This window comes from Crinia signifera, chromosome 1 (assembly GCF_055691185.1).
Source record: "Crinia signifera chromosome 1, ASM5569118v1, whole genome shotgun sequence".
NCBI lineage: Eukaryota > Metazoa > Chordata > Amphibia > Anura > Myobatrachidae > Crinia > Crinia signifera.
In genome coordinates this window covers 145,237,563-145,263,095 of record NC_139217.1, presented here as the reverse complement: position 1 = coordinate 145,263,095, position 25,533 = coordinate 145,237,563, and the positions used below count along the sequence as shown (strand labels likewise).

The 25,533-nt window shown below is 39.0% G+C and overlaps 1 protein-coding gene across 1 annotated transcript in view; it reads left to right on the top strand.

The window, feature by feature from the left end:
- Positions 1–25,533, top strand: part of LOC146061508 (bifunctional heparan sulfate N-deacetylase/N-sulfotransferase 3-like) — a 239,877-nt gene that overhangs the window by 107,648 nt on the left and 106,696 nt on the right. Inside the window, exons 4-5 of the mRNA XM_083174470.1 lie at positions 1,263–1,417; positions 21,379–21,564. Coding sequence (XP_083030596.1) covers positions 1,263–1,417; positions 21,379–21,564 — 341 coding nt within the window. The remainder of the gene's footprint in view (positions 1–1,262; positions 1,418–21,378; positions 21,565–25,533) is intronic.

The window sequence follows — 25,533 nt, the reverse complement described above, 5'->3', positions numbered from 1 at the left end:
TTTGAACAGCTGCATCTGGACTGTCAGACTCCGGGCACATTTTGGAATGAATTGCAACCCTTACACTCCCCCTGACGCACCCCTCCTGCAGCCTAACCCAACCCTCCCCTCGACTACAGCTTAAACCTGTCAAAATATTGACAGTCAGGATGTGGTATTGTGACCATCACATCTTGACTATTGGGATGCTGACTACATTCTATTGATTGTAATCTGTTCCATCCCCATCATGCTGCCCAGGCCCAAGCCACAGTAATTTGAACCTCCTCACCAATGTTCCCTCTAATTTTATGAAGGCTGTGTGTGGCTAAAAATTTTGGCTGTGCAACTTTGGAAGGAAATTTAAATTTTTGTGCGCCACTTATATATAACTGGAAAATGACGTTCAGCATTTGTGTTAACTTTACTTCAAAATTATATTAAAACATTCAAACATTCAAAACACAGCACACAATGTAGTTAATGGGTGAAACAAACATTAATTGAGTCCACAACTGCAAAAAGGGACCACTGCTGCTTTGTGCGCTCTGTCTGTAATGTCTGTAATGCACGCGCACAGCTTAGAGGGACCACTGCTCCTCACCCCCTAAGTTGATTTCTAGAGTGCTAGAAGAGGGTACAAAACACAGGAGCAGACAATTTTATTAGAAATCCCGCTATCTAGCTTGTGCAAGATGCCACCAAGAGGGCAATGATTTATCTTACTGAGTGTGAACCTGTCCCCCCTGGCTACATATATGCTAAAAGAATCTTCTGTTGTCTCGTGAAAGCAGCACATTATGTTAATTAAGTCAATTTTATTTTACTGTGTATGAACACACAAAATTGTATACAGATGTATGAACCATTTTATATACATTATTAATAAAAAAAAATGATTATCAATATTTATGTATCATTCAAAAATAACATAAAAATATATTAATTATAAGAGAGATTATATTAATTTAAAAAGTACTATAAAATAGCAATATAAAATAGCAATCATCAAGAGATTATTGTAATGATTTTAATTTTGGTTACAGCAAATAGTTAAGTCATGACCTCTTGCAATTAAGAATTAATTCAAAATAAGGTTTCCTTTTTTACCCCAAAAAATATAATGAAATTTACATTATTTGTGGATTTCTCTTTTCTAAATTAATTTACTTTAACAGTAATATTTGTAGTTATTTAACGTATGCTATTAAGCAAAATGTTTTCTATTAATAAGCTTTAGGTTAGAACCTTAATAATTATGTTTCCCTTTATTCTGATTTCAGGCACTGAGAAGGAGGATAAAGGAGATGACCTCTTGTTGGGGTCAGTGGATGAGTTTTGGTGGTTCCCTCACATGTGGAGTCACATGCAGCCGCATCTTTTCCATAATGAGTCTTCACTAGTGGAACAAATGATTCTCAACAAGAAATTTGCTCTGGTAAAACTAAAACATGTAATGGAAATGTGTTGTAACATGTCCGATACATAGCGTACTTGCATTCATTTATGGATTGTTGGTATTTTATTTATACATTTGGGGGTAGATATGCAAAGGTGCTGGTAGTCAAAGCCACTGATCTTCTGCATCTTCCTCTGGTATTTTAAACAACAGAAATGCATAAAGTACTAAATTAGACTGTGTATTTAGTCATTGCTATTGAAGACGCTTGGGCAAAGTCACTAATAATGTTTCCTCTGACAAACTGTGCTCTGAGTGAAAACATGAGTTGAAGAACTTTACTTTTCCACATATCAGAACTGATGCAAATTTGAATGCAGTTTTTGCACAGACAATAAGGCATATATTCAACCATATGTAAAATTGTACACATCTTTCTTGCTGAATCACCCCATGAATGCATTATTACATCATCATTATCGTCATCATCAAAGCACACATATACTTCACAAGTCTAAAATGTAAAATGTAGTGGAAAAGATCTTATATACTGTATGCATGTGTATTACAGAGATTATAGGTAAATGAATGATGTTTTCTTATAATTCTGCCTACACATGTAAATAGGAGTTATAGCATAATCAGAGAAAAGGGGGAGAGGGCAGTTTCATTATAGTGTACACATTCATGATGTTTCCTGTGAGCAATAAAACCAGTTAAGTGGACAGGAAATGGTTAAACAAAGCCCTTTCACCCATGTGTGCAAATACTGTAGATATTGTGTAGTTGGTTATGTTGTACATAAAATCCATTTTGGGCACCCAAACAGCAGGCGTATTCATACAGCATCAAAGGACAGAAAAGAAGACTATTTTTGATGGGACACACAGACAAGAAGAAATGTATTCAAACATGTTTTAATTGGTATAAATTAAAACCATTTATTAGACATTGCTTCTGTAAACCTGTAAGATGTACAGTACTCCAGTTTTAAATATAAATATGCATAGTTGTAAGTGCTACAGAAGGTGTTGACATTTACAGTGCTATAGTGCAGATACAAAAATACACCAGGGACAGTATACAGGTGACAAATAGATAATGAGAATAATATAAATAAAGGTAATGAAGATAAAAATGTATCAGTCAAACTATACTAAAAATCACATTTCTGTCCTGGCTGCATTAATGAATATGCACAGATAAAATGCATATAGAATGAACAAGATCAGGCAAAATTACATTTATACAAAAGTTACATTTATACAATAGCAGTTCTTGAGGTATCCTGTAGACAGTAGCATTCTTTTTCTGATACAGTAAAATTAATACTCATAGTAATCAATGTATATTTGTGTGTGGTGGAGTTTATATGAAATCCGTGAGAGGAGAGATCCTCAATGACTTTTGTGTCAAAAACGAGGATATGAGCACTCGGTCATGAGCATAGTGGGCTGTGGTGGATACAATGGCTGAGAATAGGGTTGGACTTACATTGAGGCCGACTGGATCAGGGGATGCCGGAATGGAACTGGAGGCACTTTAGTCTGGGGACACCAGACAGGGACAGGAATCTGGTTATCCTGGAAAGTCTCTAGAGTACTCATTCTGGGGATACCAGAGTAGTACTGGAATCCAGGGATGCTGGAAGGTCTCTGAAGTACTCAATCCTGGAATACTTAAGTATTACAGGAATCCAGGGATGCCGGAAAGTCTCTAAAGCAGGGATGGCCAAACCGGTCCTTGAGATCTACCAACGGTCCTCGTTTTCCAGGTTACTTAGGTGGTGCACAGCTGTAGTCATTACTAGGATAAAAATAAAATCAAAGCGCTGGGAGCAACTGCAGTAGAATGGATAAAAATAATAAAAATAAAAATAAAATTAAATAAAACAAAATAAAAACAGAAAAAACAATAAACAACAAGTAAAGAAGAGTTTAAAGTGAAAGGAGAGAGATAAGGTAAGTATGCAATACCAATAAAATAAAAATTGATAAACAACGGCTTTTTATGTTTAAGCTCTTTTTTGAGAATGTGGCAAAGTCTTTTAGCGAGTGTCTCTGAGACCTTTCAGTACAGTGAATAGCTGACTAGCCCTAGCTAAGATACCGTGACGGGATGCGGCTTTCTCTCCACGTTCGGAGTCCCGTGTGGCGGCTTCCGGCTTCAGCGCTTGTACTTCCGGTGACGGATGGCAGACGTGTCTCGCTCCTGGCTTTGCTGGCTCCAACGCATTTCGTGCTTGCGCACTTAGTCATGGATACCTGTGCTGGTTCTCCACCCTCTATTTATGGGGTGTTTTTTTTTCTTTTTCCAAAAAACTTTATTTTGTAAAAAACGGAACTTGCGGCAGGAAGTTGTATAAAAATGGAGGCAATCACATGGTGGGCTCCATGTAAAATATGGGTATTGCAATTAGAGAAGTTTAGTAAGTAGATAAAAGTATAGAAGTAAAGATTGAAAAATGTATAAAAAGGAGACAAGATAAACGAATAAAAATAAATATATAAAGAAAAAGAAAAATAAATAAAAAAATAAATAAAAATTAAATTAAAAAATAAAAGTAAAAATAAAAATAAAATAAAAATCAAAACGACTAAAAACAAAAAGTATGTACATGGCAAGAATTTTGGGGAATTTTTTTGTCCTAGTTATAAAAAACTCTTGATGTCAAAGTCTATATTTAAGCCTTGAGGGTGTAAGGTTTTCAGATGGTAGATCCATTGTGTTTCATTTTGTAGTAAAGATGCGATATGGTCTCCACCTCTCCAGTGATTGTAAATTTTTTGGATTCCCATGAATTTGATCAATGATGCATCTTTATTGTGGTGTTCCCGGAAGTGATTTGAGACACTGTGTGTTTGTAATCCTTTTTTGATGTTGTACAGATGTTCTCTTATCCTTATTTTCAGTTTCCTCTTCGTTTGGCCGATGTACTGGAGCCCACATGGACATTCCAATAGGTATATAAGGCCTTCGGTCTCACAGGATATTGAGTCTTTTATTTGATGGATTTTGGCTGTTTGATTGGATTTGAATTCTTTTTTTGATTTCGTGTGTATTTGTCTGGTGGTTTTGCAGGCCAAACAGTTTAGGCAATGTGTGAAGCCTTCATTTTTTTGAATTTTAGTTTTTTCTGGTGAAATGAAACTCTTCGTTAGTTCTTGCTTCAAGTTTCTAGCTTTTTTTAAAATGATTTTAGGCTCATTTTGTAAGATGTATTTTAGGTTGTCATCTGATTTTAATATGTACCAGTGTTTCTTTAATATCTTGTTTATTTCTTGATGTTGGCTGTTATATTGCGTGATGAAATTTAGTTCATATTCTTTGTTTTCAATCGGTTTGTATTTTATGAGATCCTTTCTGTCCATGTTTTCGATCTTTTTTTGTTCTTCCTGCAACTGTTTATTTTTGTAGCCTTTTTGGGAAAATTTGGTCCTCATTTTTTGGCTTTCTTCTCTGAACGTTTCTTTTTTTGTGCAGTTTCTTCTTACCCTTCTTATCTGTCCCGTTGGAATATTTTTGAGCCATTGTGGATGATGGTTACTTTTTATGGATAAGGCGTTATTTCCACTAACTTCTTTGGTATGGTTTTTGGTTTGGATGCAATTGTCTTCAATATAAATCTCTTTATATTTGTTTTTGCTGGTGGTCGAGGTGAACTCTAGACCATGTTGGTTCTCGTTCATGTACAGTAGGAATTCTTCTAGCTCTGTTTCAGGACCCTCCCAGATGAAGATGACCTCCTCTTCATCTGGGAGGGTCCTGAAACAGAGCTTAAATATAGACTTTGACATCAAGAGTTTTTTATAACTAGGACAAAAAAATTCCCCAAAATTCTTGCCATGTACATACTTTTTGTTTTTAGTCGTTTTGATTTTTATTTTATTTTTCTTTTTCTTTATATATTTATTTTTATTCGTTTATCTTGTCTCCTTTTTATACATTTTTCAATCTTTACTTCTATACTTTTATCTACTTACTAAACTTCTCTAATTGCAATACCCATATTTTACATGGAGCCCAACATGTGATTGCCTCCATTTTTATACAACTTCCTGCCGCAAGTTCCGTTTTTTACAAAATAAAGTTTTTTGAAAAAAGAAAAAAAAACACCCCATAAATAGAGGGTGGAGATCCAGCACAGGTATCCATGACTAAGTGCGCAAGCACGAAACGCATTGGAGCCAGCAAAGCCAGGAGCGAGACACGTCTGCCATCTGTCACCGGAAGTACAAGCGCTGAAGCCGGAAGCCGCCGCACGGGACTCCGAACGTGGAGAGAAAGCCGCATCCCGTCACGGTATCTTAGCTAGGGCTAGTCAGCTATTCACTGTACTGAAAGGTCTCAGAGACACTCGCTAAAAGACTTTGCCACATTCTCAAAAAAGAGCTTAAACATAAAAAGCCGTTGTTTATCAATTTTTATTTTATTGGTTTTGCATACTTACCTTATCGCTCTCCTTTCACTTTAAACTCTTCTTTACTTGTTGTTTATTGTTTTTTTCTGTTTTTTATTTTGTTTTATTTAATTTTATTTTTATTTTTATTATTTTTATCCATTCTACTCCAGTTGCTCCCAGCGCTTTGATTTTATTTTTATCCAATTACCATTTTTACCTTATCAGAGCTGCTCCCCTCCCCCCCAAAAAAAGTATTGGCGCATAAATAGCAATTCTTCTTTTTTAACTCATTGTAGTCATTACTAACTATCACATTTTAAAACATGCTGCAGTCATTCCTACTATAGATCCACAGGTTGCCTGAAAAACATGCACCGTTGGTAGATCTTGAGGACAGGTTTGGCCACCCCTGCTCTAAGGTATTCAATGGGATACCAGACCAGTAGTGGATTCTGTGGATGCCAGAATAATAAAAGCTCAATATGGCTGACGACAACATAAAAGGATCCAGGGATATTGGAAATAACTTAAGGCAACCAGGATAGCTAACTTGGCAAAATAAAAGGATCCATGGACACTGGAAATAACTTTTAAGGAATCTGGTAACCATATTGCTGATAATGGGCAGTACGGATGATGTAATGGTTAGCATTACTGCCTCACAGTGCTGGGGCATGGGTTCGATCCCCACCATGGCTCTAACTGTGCAGAGTTTGTATATTCTCCCTGTGCTTGCATGGGTTTCCTCCGGGTACTCCGGTTTCCTCCCACAATCCAAAAATATACTGGTAGGCTAATTGGCTCCAAACAAAATTAACCCAGAATGTCTGTGTGTGCGTGTACATGTGATAGGGAATATAGATGGTTATAAGCTCCACTGGGGCAAAAACTGATGTTAATGTTCAAATATTCTTTGTTAAGAGCTGCGGAATATGTATACACTATATAAGAAACTGTTAATAAATAATAAGTAATAATAAATAAATAATGTGCTAATAACGACCAAGTCCGGATAGCTGATGGCCAGTTGGAAGTGGCTGGTAAAAGGATGGCGGAAGATTCACTGATAGCTGCTGGAATCTAGATGGAATCTAGATGGATAACCCACAAACAGCTACAGTAACGGGACAGGAGATGATACACTCATTGCAGCTGGTATCTGGAAGCCAGGTGGTACGCTCACAATGACTGTTATTGGTTAGCATGTGACTCACTGGTAGTGACCGAACTAGGGTTGGCTGGACAGCCAAGCAGCGACAGATGAAAGAAGTCCAGATGCAGCTGGGAAGCCAGGCAGTGACTGGCATCCAAATAGCACTGGATGACTGGGCAGCGGAAGATGACCGGATGTGGCTGGGATGCCGTGTAGTGATTGCCATCTGAATAGCCAGGAACTGTGTCCACCCTCACACAATGAGAGTCCCGCAAAAATAAGAAGGGAAGTATACAATAAGAGTTCAACAGTGGCAGGGAGAAGTAGTTGTATCCACAAATCTAAGAAATACACCAAATCTTTGAAACTCAGACAAGGTACTGTAAGTATCCAAAATATTGCTCCAATATAATGAGAGCTCCTCTCAATGCTGATCATGATAGATACTAAATGGATTATAACTATAACAGGTAAATAAGTTCTTATCAAAGTGTACCCCGGACCTGCGTTTCGCAATGTTTACGCTTGTTTATTTTTATCTTCTGTATCTTATAATTCTCATTATCTTTTGACACCTGTACACCTGCATTGGTCTATTTTAGTATCTTCACTATAACTGTCAACACACTCTGTAGCACTTGATGCTGTGCATAAGTATATTCAAAACTGGAGTTCATTTTATAGATAATCAGAAGGATTGTGTAATAAATTGGTTTAATGTATACCATTTAAATGTTTAATTAAATTATTTTTATAAGCATGATTTAACATTCTACTACATTTAGATTTGATTGGTTATATTTAGGTCTTTGCAGAATTACCAATCCATTCGTATTCAAACAGCAGTCTGTCCAAAAGGTGTGCTCTGATTTTAAGCAGGAACAAAGATCAATACCGTATGTTATCTGTCTAGACTTAAAACGGATAATACTACAATAGCTAGAAGATTCAGAAATCATAGGAAATTACTTTTGAAGTTTAAGTGTTGATTAGGTTTGATTAGACGGCACCTATGACTTACATTAGGGTTTATGAAAAATTAGGTATTTAACCAACACAAATGCCAGAGCAGCATTGTTTGCACTAATTTTATAGATTATATTAGTCTTCTCATGCATGAATTAAGATAACCTAATGCAATATATTTTTTATGTTTTTATTAGTCTTTAGGGCTTATAATATTTTATAGTATTAAAAAATTAAGCTGCAAAACTAACAAAGCAAATACATGTATCCAATACAGTGGTCATAAATGTCCTATTATCATAGAACAGTAACTTTTGTTTTGTTTTTTATTAAAAAAAGTAAGGTCAATTAAAAACAAATTTCTGGTATTGGATTGGTCCAATATTTTTTTATCATGTTGCTTAATGTTTTCTTTAAATAATATGGATTTATTTTTTTGCAAGACATCCACTGAAGTGAACATATGATTTTACATATAAAAACAATAAATTGAGTGTCTAAGCTAAACATTTATTGTATAAGCCATAAGTCACAGAATTGTATTACAGTAGTTACTGAAAGCGGCATAATAACTAGGGATGCAGGTTCATAAGTGTAATAAATGCACATATACAGTATGTGATGTTATAGAACTTCTCAATGCTGATAAACTTGGCAAAGCAGATGAAATTAAAACTTAAAACTGGTGAAGAAGCAGACACAAAAAGTGTTATAATAACTTAATAACTTGATTAATTGCGAAGTTGGGGGTAAAAATGTACTATGCTCCTATTTGTCTACAGTATTTTCATGAAGACACTGGAATCAGGAGCACATCAACTAACTGAATGCTAGCTTGTATCACAGAGACTATATAATTGTTATAGTGTTTCGAGACCTTTGACCCCTTTTGTTTATATGATTGTTGGCAAGCAAGAGAGGTCTATGGTATAATGGTCAGAGTGATACAATAATAATTGTGAATATGTTATTAGGCTCTGCCCTCATTACATCAGAGATTTTTGTGATCACAGTCCTGATGCTACTGTACCATACCCTCTAACATGACCCATTCCATCAGGTACAAAATGCTCTGTTCCTTGACTTCCTTACCAGTGGTAGTTACAGAGGTGGGGCTGCAGCATAGTCCAATATTCAAAAAGGGAGCTACACCTACTGCCACCTCAAAAATCTCTGTCCTGGACTCACTGGCAGTTGATGTGACCCCCCTCTTTGAATTTTTGACTTTGCTGGAGTCCAACCTCTGTAACTGCCACTGGCAGGGAAGTCCAGGAACAGAGCATTTTGTACCTAATGGAATGGGTCATGTTGGAGGGTATGCTGTACAGAAGTGCCAAAATTGTTCAGTTATTGCCTCTGACCCACTCCAATTTGAACAAGAATACCTACTGTAAGTGGTAATTAGGTGTGTGCAGGTGTTATTTAGTTTTTGAGTCATTTAGGCATACATCAGAAGATGACTTAAATTATGAACAGCCCAGTTATTTAACCAGTGGTGTGGTTTATTAAAGTATAACAGGTACTAACTGTTGTAACATACTGGTTCTGATGGATTGATGTTTCAACATAGCAGGGGTCGATAAAGCTCATCAGGAGAATGCTGAAACAGCTTCATGCAGGTATTCACTGAGGTCTCTCTTGTGCTAAGCAGGAGAGTCTCTATCCTGCCACATCATATCTCACTAGTTAGGGATCTGCAAGATGGTTGCAGCAATACATCAGAATTGAAGACAGCTGGTAGCATTGTCCTAGTGCCCAACATATATTCTACCAGCTTCTTCAATTTACACAGACATTTAATTTCAGCTTTCTCACCGAGATCCTACTGAAAAGTAAAGTTAGACACATAGCAAAATATCAGCATATCATGCAACACTGGTCTGGTCTTCTTGATAAACATATCAGTATGAGTCCCCTAGCTGACATCTTAGACCATGGAAACTGTCTATTGACTCACAAACTTGGGACTGCTGTCTTTGTTACCAAGCTTGGCATCTTTAACACTTGTGAATCTAAAATCTTGCAAAGTTTATTTTCCTATCTTGGATATTGACTTACACAAAATGACCTTGACATTGGCTTCTGAATGTGATGTTTGCATATTTTTCCTCATACCTCTTAGGTGGCATTCCAATATTTGCGCTCGCAGAAGATTTATTCTGTGACTTAACTTCTATGCAGATAGTATATGACTCGGTTTCATCTCCAATTCCAGGAACATAGAAAAACTACATATCAACTTCCAGATTTTCTACAACTTGTGCTGTTTCCTTGAAGCTAACATCACTGAACTGGACAATCTTACTAGAATTTGGATTCTACAATCTGTAACCTTTGTTTTCATGGCAATAGTGAAGCATAATGTACTTCACTAACTGCTTTTGGTATACAGATGAGCCCTAAAGCATCATTGCTGCAGTCATGCTAATAGGTCCCTCTTGGCATGCCAGGTCCCCTGAGAATTGTCTAGCATCTGTCTTTTTTTATTTATATAAAAAAAAAAAACATCTTATTTGCAAAAAGGTGAGACAAGGATGCACAAGAAGGCTGTGCTTATTAATTTATAGCACTTGTATACCTGTGTGCAACTGAGTCTGTATATGAAGTGCTACAATGAGCAGAGGGAGCTTTTTTTCCCTAAGGACACACACAATACGCCAGTGTTCTACAGTATATCATATTAATCAGGCCAGATTCCTCATGCTTCCTAGTCATATCAAATTGCAACTAAAATGCCCCCAAAAAAACATCCAATGATAACAGAGATGTATTGGTCCTGTTGGCTCATTCATTCCAGGCAACTCAATATACAGTATAGTACAGGTTGTATTAAAACTAGATTAAGGATATACTGTACATATAAGCTTTACTTCAAAAAGTTCTGAGATGTCTTACACTTGGTTTTCTCTTTGACCACACTTTGGGCCTAATTCAGACTTTATCGCAAAGCACATTTTTTCTCAAATGGATAAAACCATGCTGCACTGAAGGTAGGGCAAATGTAACATGTGTAGGGAGATTTAGATTTGGGTGGGGTGTGCTCAAACTGAAATCTAAATTGCAGTGTAAAAAAAGAAGCAGCCAGTATTTACATTGCACAGAAACAAAATAACTCACCCAAATCTAACTCTGATGTGGGCCCTATAATGTTATGTCCTTTATGACAGCTGTAGGGGAATGGTTCTTGAGATAAACTGCTGTGGACACGGCTTGCACTTAGAACTGCATTTAAAAGCCTGAGTTCTTTAGTATATATAATATGCTTCACTCTCTACTAGAGTACAGTGGGTCCATTCACTGACGCTGTTAGACTCAGATGCAGGAAATGCTCAATTGTTTGTCTATTCTTTATTTTCTTAACAATTCTGCCACCTCACAGCTGAGATACTATCCACCATTGTCAGATTTAAGGGTCTGTGACCATTTGATTCTCGTCAATTCTATTATAGTGTACAAACTTATTTGCAACTTTAAAGAAAATGTGTTATCAATGCGAAATTATCTAGATAGTAAATGTCACAAAGGAGGTTATTCTGGTTGGTGCGTAAATTTCCGAATTCTTTCGGAGCGGACAACACGTCACGCTGTGCAGACATTGTAAGAAGAAACGCCCACAGGTCCTCCGCATTCGGAGGGACTTACACTTTAAGAAGAGGGCGTGTTTCCGGACTACATTTAAACCTTGCGTGTGCGGTGGACACACAAAGATTCTGCACGGTCTTACAGCGTCAGAACGGACGTGAAGCTGCACGTACGCACCGATGCGGTGTATTTCCACAAAACATACTACTATCATCAGAACTCATACATCACACACATGACACACTTATGCAATTAGGCCACCTTATTAAAAAGGGATTGTTTTTATTGGTCATCAATTGCAGTGTAAATGTGTGTAAAAAATGCAGCCGTGCTTTCAGCATATATTTGTGTGTTTAGTAATGGTCCATTTAGGCTGCAATGGTTCCAACTGAAGCAATGAAAAGAGTGTAATTAATGAGTAATGAGTAGAGAAGTGGATTGTATTGTGTTCAGCTGACAGTGGTTCAGGTGCGGCCGCACTAATTGGGCGATCCGAATGCCTAGCGCATGACCGAGTGGTGTCCGCAAAGTGAAACTTGCTTATGAAGACCGCATATTTCCTGCCTGTTGGTTTGTTTGCAGTTGGTGTTCTGTCCGAATGCGCGCCTACCAGAATTAGTGCACTCCCTCGTGTACACCCATGTTTACGCCCAGTTTAGCCCACTTTGAAACTATGCCCCTGTGTAGTTCCGAATAACGCCCATATTACGCCCATATTTCCCGAGTGAATGCGGTGCACATTTCTGTACGGTATTAGTGAGAACGAGTACAGAGACCGTGCGTGGCACATGCGCATAGCGTTGCCCACGCATGCGCAGACGGCTAAAAAACGCCATCCGAAAGAATTCGGAAATTTACGCAACGACCAGAATAAGGCCCAAAGTACTTTAATCCACTCGGTGACATTTGTTCCTTTAGACCAGCAGTTCCCAACCTTTTTTCTCTCCCATACCCCTTGATTAGGCTTTTCATTTATGAGTACCCCCTCCCCTAAATATGAAAAATCCACAGCACATACGAGTGGTTCGGAAGTGAGCGGTATGCATGTCCTTATAATAAGGAGAAGCAGAGAAGTAGTGTACGGTTAGTAATCGAGTTCTCTGTGTCTGGCTGCTAGCTGTGTACTGTCTCCGGAGTTCCCGGTAACACCTGTAGGATTGATACCGCTGTCTCCTCCACCTGTGTGCAGGACAGATGATTGCTGATATCTGAGGGCACCGCGGGTAGCTTCCAGTGAATACTGGACGGGTAAAAGCATGAGGAGACACTGATGACGTTGCAGACAGAACCAAGTGACACAACGTGGTTCATATCCACAGCAATAGGACACTTCTTCCACCACCATTACCAATATTATTTTCAAGCACCCTGAACGAATCTGCAGAGTACCCCCAGGGGTACGAGTACCCCAGGTTGGGAACAACTGCACTAGACCACACACATGGCTGCCTTCAAAAATTGTGACAAATAGGTAAGATTAATGGCCAGTGACTACTGAAAATGAATTTATTTAAATACAAAAACAGTAGCCAGTCTATTAATTCATAAGAAATTGATCATTAATGAGGCACAGTCTATTCATTTTGACTTGCTCTGTGTTAAATAATGCCTACCTATTGTGATGTTTCATGCTTCAGTTTTGGTAATAATACTGGATGATTCGGTCTATATTGCCATGCATGCTGGTTCAACCCTCAAAATCTGTCTCCACAGTGTATAGGGGATGGTTATGGCAATAGCTCTTAATTATTATTGATATTTTTATTATTATTATTATTATTATTATTTGTTCCTTTATCTTTAACGTCTCCAAACTACTGCAAATAGGTTTAAACCAATTAAAAGAATATTGCATGCAACATAGTAAGCAGCCCATACTGTACGTACTGAAGATCATGACTTCTTTTTAAGCATAGCACAGCCAAGTTAATGTGTATGCCTCATTTCCCTTAAACCCATTTAAATGTATTTCTTTTCTTACTATCTTTGTTGAGGCGACATACGTTCAGCTGTGTGATCAAAAGAAGAAATTCTCAATGTGATAAAATACAGAATAAATGTTATGCTTTTGTGCAGCATACATTAACCGCTCACCAAAGTAAAATATCAGAAAGCCAATGGATAAAACATAAATCAGTGCCTAAAAAAATAGAAATATAGAAAGCTTAGAAAAGTATCAAACTGGGAACCATATCTCTGAATAACATATATATTTTAAATTACATCCATTCCTATCCTGAAGTTATATAAAATACTGCATGCACAAAATAGATGTTGTATTGCTTCAATTACTGCCTACAGATCATTTTTTTTTTCAGTTCATATATTCCGTTTTCACAGTTATTTCCCATCCTTCTGATGTTCCCCATAGCTTTATAACCACCCACACTTCTATTTAGTTGAATGTTCTTACTATCAGTGAACTCTCTCTAAAAGCAGGTCTTCATGGTTTAAGGACGGTGGACTATGCGAGTCTCTGATGTCTAACAGATAATGCTTTTGAACACTACAACATTGATCATTTCAGCAAAGGAAAAACTTTGTAAAATATAAGGAATAAAAGTAAATTTCAACCAAACTGATATATTACACCGACGTTTTATACAATGGTGATATTTTTTTCTTCAACATATTTAGTAGATACAGTATGTCTCAAGTTACTAAGAACTCCCCAATGGGGCCTACACACACGTAGAGATTAAGGGGCATTTTCTAAGCAATCTGACTAGATCGCTTAGAAAATGCCTCTACATCGCTCCGTGTGTAGAGACCAAATTAATCAATGTAACTTTCCACCCAAAAGCAATAAGTTGTTGGAGAAAACTAACAAAATAATTGCTTTGCCAGCTACCTTGGTATACCCTAGTATAGTGAAGTTATTTTCAGCATGTCAATAACAGTAAAATACAGGTTGAGTATCCCTTATCCAGATATATGTTATCCAAATTATTATTTTTTTTGTTCATGCTAAAAGCACTACTGGGGAGATGATATGTAACTTGCACTACTGGGACATCTGTAACTGGCACTACTTAGCAACCAAATTCAGTGCCTTAGATAGTATACAAACTTTGTTTCATGTTTTTTGTTTCATGTTTTGAAACCTTGTTTCATGAAAAAATGTGAAATATATGTGTATTTTATGTGTTTGATGTGTTTATACAACATATATGCATATTGTGTTCACACATGGGTCCCGTCCTCAAGATACCTCAAACGTATTCAGAAATACGGATTAATTCATTATGCAAATGCTTCTGGTGCCGAGCATTTTGGAGAAGGGATACTTAACCTGTACTACAACATTTAGGGGGAAATTTACCAATATGAAAAACCTAGTTTTTCGTATTGGTATTTCCCCTACGGCTGCATACGACTGTCGTATGCAAAGTCGTGTTCCAGAGGGGAAATTACAAAGCAGTCAGATACGACTGCTTTGTAACCCTCCGATGGTGTAACAATTCGTATTAGCGGCCGTATATACGGCTGCTAATACGAATTATTTCTAGCAGTCTGCACGGATCAGTCAGATCCGTGCAGGCTGCAGTGTGTAAAAAAAATAGAAAAATAAATTAGTCTGGACTAAGAATGAATTCTAGCCAATCAGGAGCCGACTTTACTGGCTCCTGATTGGCCACTAGGTGGCTCCTGATTGGCTAGAATTCATTCTTAGTCCAGACGTCGAGGAGGCAACATCTCTCCAGCTCTGAAAGTCCCGACAGCCGGCAGCGTAAACAAAGAAGAAGACAGAAGACAGAAGAGAAAGAATAAAGTCCTGGAAAAGAAGAGAGAAGACAGAAGACCATCCATGGAGGACCTGGTGAGTAGGATTTACTTCCACAGGTCCAACATGGATTTTCTTTAGACAGGACGCCGACCTCGGAGCCGCCGACCCGGAGCCGCCGACACTGGAGCCGCCGACACCAGAGCCGCCGACACCGGAGCCAGCAACCTACCGACGGGATCAAGATAGGTAAGTATCAGTGTGTTTGTGATGTGTGTATTAAACTTTTATTTCAAATGTGTGTCAGTGTGTTTTGTGCACTATTTTTTTAACTGTGGAACTACAAGTGCCAGCGGGCCCTTTAATGCCCAGCAGGCTGGGACTTGTGGTTCTCCAAGTCCCAGCTTGCTGGGGAGGCTTGCTGGCACTTGTAGTGCCACAGTAAAAAACAATAGTTTTATCTTTTTTTTTACACCATAATCAGCCCGATGCCCACCGCCCAGGGGCATCGGGGACAGTACCAGGCTTCAGCCTGGTCAGGTAAGTCCTGGAGGGGGGGGACCCCTTCATTGGGGGGGTACCCACTCCCCCAGGGCCCCTGGCCAGGCTGACTGGTCGGTAGGGTTAATGTTTTGGCCGCGACCTTATATTATAAGTGTCCCCCGGCTGTGACATTACCCTGCTGGCTGGTTGTGCCTGGGGCTGGTTCTTAAAATACGGGGGACCCCTAGTCATTTTGTCCCCCGTATTTTGGGAACCAGCCCCGGACCTGGAGCCTGGGGCTGGTTGTTAAAAATCAGGGAACCCCTATTTGTCGGGTTCCCTGATTTTTAATTACCGGCCCCGGCTCCTTCAGCCTGGTGCTGGTTTCGGCTGTGGGGGGGACCCCACGCCGTTTTTTTTTTAAATTTATTTAATTTTTCTATTTTTTTACACTGAAGCCTGCACGGATCTGACTGATCCGTGCAGACTTAAAGCAAATAGAACAGGAAAATGGTGTTCTATTTTCCTGTCGTATTTGCATGCCTGTTTTACACCACTAAGCAGCCGTATTATCAGTACGGCTGCTTAGTACATCAGGAACCACCATTCTTTTGAATGGTGATTTCTGTCGTATCCTATCGATGGTGTAGTACATTCGTATTTGTAAATACAAATACGAATGTTCCATCTTTAGGACTACGAATTGTTGTATTTTTGGGATTGTAAATACAAATTCGTAAAAAAAAGGTGTATTTCTCCCTACGAATACACCTTTTTTCTACGAATCCATTTTGGTAAATGTCCCCCTTAGTTGCAATAAAATGGTGAGTATTTCCAAATTGTCAGCAGAAATTACGCAAACTAAAGAAAACAGCTTAAAATCAGCAGCAAAACCTAAATATAACTTCTCTTTATTACAATGAACGGGAAAAATTAAAAGGATTTAGCAGCTATGCAATGAATGGGTACTGTAAGTAAGGCATCTCCCTCTTGCTGGTCTCTTTTATTCACTTATAGAGGGGTAATCAATGCCCTGACGGCGAGTTATCGGCGCTAGCAAGTGCCGATAACTTGCCGTGAGGGTATTCAATGAATCCTCGCCTGCTCCCTGAGGCAAGGTGGCAGCGGCAAGTGTGGCCATTAATATGCATTTGCGGTGAACCTCGCCTTGTAAGGGGATCCTAGCCGGCCTTTCACAGTGAGGATTCGGCCCCATCATTGAATATCACGAGGGGGTTTCACGGCGAGGATGGCTTATTTTCGGCGAGGAAAAGCCATCCTCGCTGTACAAACCCCATCACCAGTGGCATTGTATACCTCTAATAAAGGTAAAGAACTGTAAATTATTGTGTGGGGTCTTAAATCGACTCAACTAAGCTCACAAAGGGGGAAATGTATTAAACATTTAAGAGAAAAACAATGAAGTTATCCATAACCCGTAGCAACTAATCAGCTTCTAACTCAATTTTGAAACTGTGCCTGAAAAATAATAGGTTGCGATGGACAATTTTTCTACTTTATCTTCCTGCAAGGCTTGATAACAATAGCACAGATGCACATAGGAGCTGACAGGCTTACAACTGTTGAAATGGCTCTTGGACATGGGGAAGGGAACAGCATAGCAGCTGAGGAGCTTTTCTACTAATCTTCTTCATGGAGTGGAAGCCCAGGCTTCCAAAGCTATTGTCCATGTCTCCAAACAACGGAGGCTAAATTTACTAAGATGAGAGTTCTATTGAAGATACGATGTTTCCGATAGCAACCAATTAGATACTATCTATTATCTTCTAGAAGGTGCTAAATGAATATGAAGTACAGTTTGATTGGTTGCTATGGGCAACATCGGATCTTCAATAGCACGCCCATCTTATTAAATTTACTCCTTTGTGTCCTGGAGTAATAAAGTGTTGCGAGGTTAAAAAACACAGTAAGGCTACATAATGGGCCATAGTTTTAAGATAAATTTGTGTAGAGTGACTTTTTTTCATTGCAAGCTTTTAAGCCTATCGGTTAAATGTTCCCAATCATGTGAATTCAGTGTCCCAAGCTTAACTCACTGCAAGTCCCTTACACAGGGACAGCTCAGTGTTTACAGGCTTCTATGGGATCAAGAGGTCGGTCCATCAAATTTAAAATATCTAATAAGATGCAACCTCCTAATCCTGACCCTTACTGGAGCGTTATAAGCCATTTGCCAGCTAACACTCCTGCAATGAGCCTGCATACACACCTACAATATACAGCATTGTATTAATGCCTGAGAGCTTCTGCTGTGCTCATTGTCTTAGTCCCCCTGTTTTTTTTTTAGGAACAGCCAGGGCCTGATTAAAGGTTCCAGGTGCCCTACTGTAGGTTAATACACATGTAGCTTCTCTTGTGATGCTGCTAAACACATGTGTATGGGCGCTCAGGGACTTGCCATTTATACTGCCCCTGTACATGTAATGAAGGTTATACCACTGGCATGTAGGATCTAATGCTTGTGGCGTGGGAAGGAAACTTTGGCTTTAGGCTGCCCAGCTTGTGCTGTAGCACAATGTACATAAAGTAATGGTTCCACCAGTAAGTTACATTGGCAAAGCCATCTGGCAGTAACCTTAAGAACATTACACCCACAGTGCATCAGGACGAGTGATAGATAACAAGCATGGAATAAATTAGTCTTTAAGTTTGTTCCTTGACTGTCACCTACAAGGCGCCCCCCACTTAGTCCTGGTGCCCTAGGCTACAGCCTAATCAGCCTACTGATTAATCAGGCTGGTGTTAACTGTATCACATGGACTGCACTTAGTTAGAGAACTAGATAGAAACTGATAGTCTTGCAGTGGTCCAAATAATTTCTACACTAAAATATGGAAGGAACAGCATTTGAGGATAAAAAGTTATTCTACTGTATTAACAAAATGAAGCTATTCTGCAGAAGGCGCTTTATTATAACAAAATAATGTTCATTATTTTCTAGTTACTCTAAAAAAACTAAAGTAAGAAAAGCCCTTTTTTTAATAATTTTGCATCTATCTGCTGTACATTTAGTGTAAACTATGTAATATATGCTTATGGAGAATTTGATTGACTGCGGTAATTAATTCCAGTGTTTTGTTTCACCTGACCGTAGGCAGAAGAGACGAATTCCCTGATAAATGCTGGGATCGTGAAAACACATGATTTCAATAATTTATTCTAGATCCTGTGTGTTTTTGGGTACATTTTTACTATGACTAAAGGGCTTCAATTGAATTACCAGGAAAAAAAATGGAGAAAACATCTTTAAAAATCCCATTTTTAGCTTGATCAATTGAATTTCCCCCATAATGGTGTCATACCCAAATTGGAATGCAATTCACAATAAAGTGTTTTACAGTTTATAATTGAAATGCCACAACTCTAGAATTTGTGTTGCTACCTAAAAAGCACAAGTTTAACCTATAAAAGAATCTATTGTAGTAATTTAAAGTTGTACTATATCTTAAAATCACATCAGTAGAGGTTCAATTGCATTGATGAACTTTAAACAATATTAATTGTGCAAAGGCACACTTATCATTGTAGATAGATATTTAATATTATGATTTTTTTCATCTATTATGTAACTAATTTTTTCTTATTTGTTAGCATTTATCTTCATGAAATAATTTCACGAACATGGTAACATGGTAAAGTTATTGTATTTACCAGCTCCAAATAGAGATCTTCATTTTCAACTGGAAAGGTTTTGCTGTAAGCCCAAAGCAAGCCTTGATTTGAATACTTGGCATGTTTTAAGCAACAACAAAAAAACTATATAAAATATGACTTTGTCAGAGTCTTTGCACCACATTACAGATTCACTGAATATTTAACACATCAATTTGTCTTCAAATGATGATAGCTGCCTGCTTGGTAAAATGCACAGTCTGCAAATAACACTGCCACTGTAAGTTGCTTGAATCCACTTGCAATAAAGCTAATTCTCCATCTAGAATTTTCCCAGGGACGTACATGCCCTCTGTATTATTGCAATCAGAAATCAATTTACATGTTGTGTGATTGTGGTTCTGAAAATGTGCATAGTGGAAATGTACACAGTTGAAAGTGTGACAATTCATATTGGCAGTGCGAGATGTCCGCCGAACTCTGACATTTTTTACAGAAGAATTAACTTACAAGGCAAAAACGATACCTTGTAAGTAGGGATGCCAATCCCGGGGCATTTTTTCAATCCCGGGAATCGGGATTGAAAAATGCTCAATCCCGGGATTCCCGGGATCCCGGGATTGGCATCCCTAAAAGAATATTGCCGCTGTACCCCCTCATTTACTTACATTTTGAGCTGTGGAGGGGGGCAGGTGGCAGAGGTGCTGACAGCAGTGGTGCGGGGGCATGCGGCAAAGGTGCGGAGGAAGGCGGCAGGGGTGCGGGGCAGGCATCGGGAATGACGCGGCGGCTGGGAGGCGCGTCGGGTATGACGTGGGAGGCGTCTTCCGGATGCTGGGGATACCACGCTGCGGCCTGCGCAGCGTGACCTATGACCGAATCACGCTGCGCAGGCCACACACAGGGTCGGGAACAGCCGGGCAGCGTCTGAGCGACTGCTCAGACGCTGCACGGCATTAGACTGCGCATGCGCGGCCTAATCCCAAAATCCCGGGATTGGATAGTCCAATCCCGGGATTGAAATCCCGGACATTTTGTGGCCAAATCCCGGGATCCCGCCGATCCCGATCCCGGGATTGGCCACCCTACTTGTAAGTTAATTTCCCTTTAAAAAAAGTCCCTGTTCAGCTGACATCTTGCACTGCCGCTGAACTCGGGTGACATTAAACCTTGCCCATGACGTCATAGTGCACATTACTGCTACTTTAGCGCCACATATTCATTAATTTAAAACATTGGTTTTCTTATGTACATCTATGCTACATAAGCATGTAGGCAAAAATACATATTTTACCTTTTTTAATTAAAGGCACCCAATAATACAGAATAATAACATTTTATTAAAATGCTAAATATAAGTTGTCCATAGAAAATATTTCATCCACAAAATAATACATTAAAATATCAAATAAAATATGAATATAACTGATTGCGTGATACAACTGAAAGGAACCAGACATTTTGTCATCATCCGATTTTCACTGTTATGTTATGTGTATGAAGCACCTTGCTCCTGATACAATCATAAGCCAACATTCATAACACAAATCTAGTTCAAAATTGCATTATGTTATCTCCCTGGTTGTAGTTTTTGTTGTAAAATGATTCTGCACTTTTGGTGAAGAAAGTGTAACATAATGGGGCAGACCTACTAAGCCTATGGGAGTGATGTAGGGCAGAAAGATAAATTAATTAATAACCAATCTGCTCCTACAGTTTCTGTCATTTTTAAAAAAAAAAACTGCCTGTAACATGGCAGTTAGGAGCTAATTGGTTTGTGCTTTATGTGTCTCCATTGTATGCACTCTATGGGAAATTGATGAAGGCAACTTCTACTGCATAAAGAAATCATGCAATATCCAGTTGGTTCAGTGGGTCTATCAACCGAACAGAGATAACAGCTATACCAGTTAAGCTCAGTGCATCCAACCAGTGAACAGAGATGGCAGACGCCATCGATAGTTAACAATAAACGATAGTTAAAATATTGAAAAATAGTTTTTCTTCAATTGAAAGTAGACTCCACTTTTATTCATGTCTATCACTATATTTTATAGGAGCATGGTATTCCCACTGACATGGGTTATGCAGTGGCTCCGCATCACTCAGGTGTCTACCCAGTGCATATTCAACTTTACGATGCCTGGAAAAAGATCTGGAATATCAAAGTCACAAGTACAGAAGAGTATCCGCATCTGAAACCAGCACGTTACAGACAGGGATTTATACACAAAAACATCATGGTAAGTTTTGAAGTGTAGCTACTTGCTTATTCTTTTGTGTTTGCAGGTGCTGAATCCTGTATGAAGGAAATGAGTGCTGTACTCATGAAGAAAAAATAATACTCATGACCTTGATTGTATTAGGAAACCCTTACTAATTACCCTTGTCATGTGACCTATAAATATGACATTTGCTGACAATGCATCTCAGAGCATTCTGTCCAGATTTGACATAACTCCCAGAGCTTAGTACAGTGCAGGTAATCTCTAGGAACTTCCCCATTGAAGTATGGACTAATTGCTATCACTATACCATCTGGGTAAGCAATGAACTTGACTGGAGATGAGTTGACTCTGCACCTCTGGAAGGTTTGTCAGATCCAGACTGAATACATGGATACTTATATAGTGTTAGTATGGTGCTTGGTGACAATACAATTGTCTGATAAACCGGAGGACAGTCACAGAGCAGGCCAATTACGAGGGCAGTATACAGGGACAAGCGGGGTCAGGACATTTTCTGGGTTTAGGGTTTTATGAACTAGGTATAATTAAGATTATAGAAAGCAAGAAAATCAATCATCATTTAAACAGAAATTATTAGGTTAAATGCAAATCAGGATTTGCAAAAAGTGATCTGGCATAAAAGATACAGCAGATAAAGCTAGTCAGGAAAGACGCAGTATAACAGCACTGAATGGATGGGAGCCATCGGGTTATGAAACACTTTATTCTACTTGATACAAACTATAGCAACTGCAGGAGGAGAGATGTCCTAGCAGTGGGGAACTATGATTTATGACCAGTCTAGTGTTCCGCAATTACCTCCATTCTATCCTCAAATGATGACATAAATTCTGAGGGTTAGGGTAATCCAGTTTTAATTGTTGGCTATGAGGATTTTTAGGTCATTAATGTTATAGCAGTGGGATTTACACTGTGTTGCTAGCACCTGACCAAGTGTGGAGGCTTTTATCTTTTGGGAATTTGTTAAACATTCTAGAATGATCATTTACCCTCAGCAGTAGTGTCACTTTCAGCAAATCAGTGCAGTATGGAGCCCACAGTAGGTAGCCTAACCTCCCATAGAGCGCTCTCTATCTGTCCCACCAGCCAATGTCTCACTCAACTGACTCAGGGCCAGATTCTCTAAGCTTCAAAAGTGATACAATAAAGAGTGATAAACAGCCAGCCAATCAGCTCCTGTCTGACATTTTTCAAACACAGTCTGTGACATGGCAGGTTGGAGCTGATTGGGTGACTATCACTCTCCATTTTATCACTTTTGAAGCTTAGATAATCTATCCCTCTGTCTGGTGCTCTGTACATGTGTTTCATGTTGTGAAGGAAACATGGGAATACTAGGTCCTGCTTCTCTTAACAGCAGCAGCAGTGGATTCCACCAGGAGCCATTGTGTCTCAAAGTATCAGTGGGTAATGTTATGGCCATGACCAGCAGCACCAAGTCCAGCACACTGAGCAGGGAACCCCTTCAGAGTTGGTGCCCGGAGACAACTGCCTGCCCATTACAATATACCCTTAGACACATAGCAGACACATATATGCTGTATCACACTATTCACATCTTTATGTAGCTTCACAATGAGAAAGTCCTGCCATTCATTTCATTGTGTATGCATTTGCTTTGGCCAATAAATAGAATTTAAATTGCCTGTTAGTCTGTGGCTGAAACAAGGAAACTACCAAGCCAAAGAGAGTACAACCTGCACTCAAAAGGGAAGTGAAAGACAGTGGGCCTAAATAATTTCTCTAAGCAAATGAAATTGCAGTTATGATGAACATTAATAATAAAGGTAGACCTATGACTGAGAAGACTGAACAAAGCTGTAGTGATGATGCAGGAGCCGTGTAATTGTACATACAAGCTTGCAGCTGATCACACCCCAAAAGCAGCCATGACACACCACTCCCTGTAAACTCCCAGTTGACATCTCAAAACAGTTACTTCCTGTCAATCATTTTTCCATGAAATTGCGAGCATCCAGCACATCACACGTACGCATTGGATATGCAGCACATGCAGTCTGCTGATAAACGCTCTGTTGCATGAGAATTGTTGATTGCGTACAAACGCTTAGTATTTCAGAAGTATTTGACATTTCCTTTCCGAACGATGGTCATTTGATTCTTATTGGGTAGGCAAGCAGAAGTCAGCTAATGCTTACTGTACAATGGCAAGGCTCACTCACATACCAGTTAGAAAGGGGTGTGGTATAGGGTTCCGACAGTCAGGATCCTGACAGTCATTAGCCCGACTCAGACAGCATGGTGAGCGCAACAAAGCCCCTTGCGGGCACGGTGGTTCGCTACACTCGCCACCTATTCTATTCTACCTCTATGGGGGTCGTGGACCCCCATGAGGGAAAATAGCGGGTGGCCGTCGGGCACCTGTCTGTCTGCGATCCCGACGTCGGGTAAATGACTGTCGGGACCTCGTCCGGCACCCGTTAGAAAGTGGTTTGTGATCCGCTAGGTATAAAAACCAGACTTAAGGTTGTGGACAAGGAAGTCCAAGAAAGCAGCATAGTTTTCTTAATGACATTAACTGATTTTATTCTGTACAATACCAGTTCAGCCACACTATTCCTTGATTTATAAAGTTTTGTTTTATTTCTGTTTAATGATTGGTTAGATAAATTAACTATATAAGGAATGAAGGATATTCATGCAATACATGTGTAGAAAAGGTTTAGGTTAAACACTAGCCAATGGGATTTGCATATTTAATCCATTGCCCTTTCTAGATCAAAGTAACTCTACACTTTGTGGTATTGTTTGCGATTACTAAACCAACGGATTTCCAGACATTCTCAAAGAATGGGTTGAATTCTAATAAGGTTCACTGTAAAATATTCCTTTTATAATTTCAGTAAAATACATCTTTTCAAGCTATGCATTTTGCAAGGTTTATCATAAGCTCTAAGATACAGGACAGAAGTGTCGGAAACCAATTTATGGAAAAGCATTTTTAAGACCTTCTATCTTTGAAATCCTAAGTTACCAAATCTTCATTGGAAAAGGCTTTCATTTTCTGCAGCTGCCGAGTTGTGCAGACAAGCTTATAATAAATTCATTATGTAAGCTTTACTGGAAAAAATTTCCTTCCTATACTACTGCCCTCTGTGTCTTTGAAATATAAATGCCCTAGTATTTAATCAGCTCTCCAAGTCAGAACAATGACTTGAAGAGAAGACTATCGGAAGGATAATAATATCTGTGCATCTCGCATTGAAAGAGAAATTCTGTTATGTGGAACTTTTAAACTTTTAATCACAGTAACAGTGCAAAGAAGATTTTTCTGGGCATGTCCTCTAAACTTTTGGATTATCAATTGAGAGAGCCTTGTCATGATTTTACACTACAATATGCATTAGCAATACAGTAATATTAAATACATTTTTTCCATGTAGTTCTTAACTGTAAATAATATAGGGAGACATTACTAAGCCTTAGAGAATGATAAAGTGGAGACAAATTATCAGCCAATCAGCTCTCAATCAGCAAACTGTGTTTGAAAAAATGACAGGAGTTGATTGGTTGGTATTTTATCTCTCTTCAATTTGTTGCTTTCAAAGGCTTAGGGGAATATTCAATCACCGGTGAGCATCTCCTGTTGGGGAGATGCCCGCCGGGCCTTATTCAATGCTGTCTTCCCCGATAGCATTGAGCAGGGTTTCTCGGCAGAACAAGCCCAACTTCACTAGCTGTCAGGCTAGTTCTGCCGAAAACGGCCGGGAAGTGACAAGCTGCCAGCTGCAGCTCGCCTCTTCCCGGCCGCAACTCGTGGCCACGCCCACTTCTCACTCCCCGGCAAGCTGGACGTTGAATCCCGCCTGCATGTTCTCGGTCGAGCTGACCGAGAATGGGACAGTGTCACGGTGGTTGAGCAAGCTCGATCGCTGTGACCTAAACACTGAATACCCCCTTAGTACATCACACACAATTAATTTCCTTTTGTGTTTCATTTGT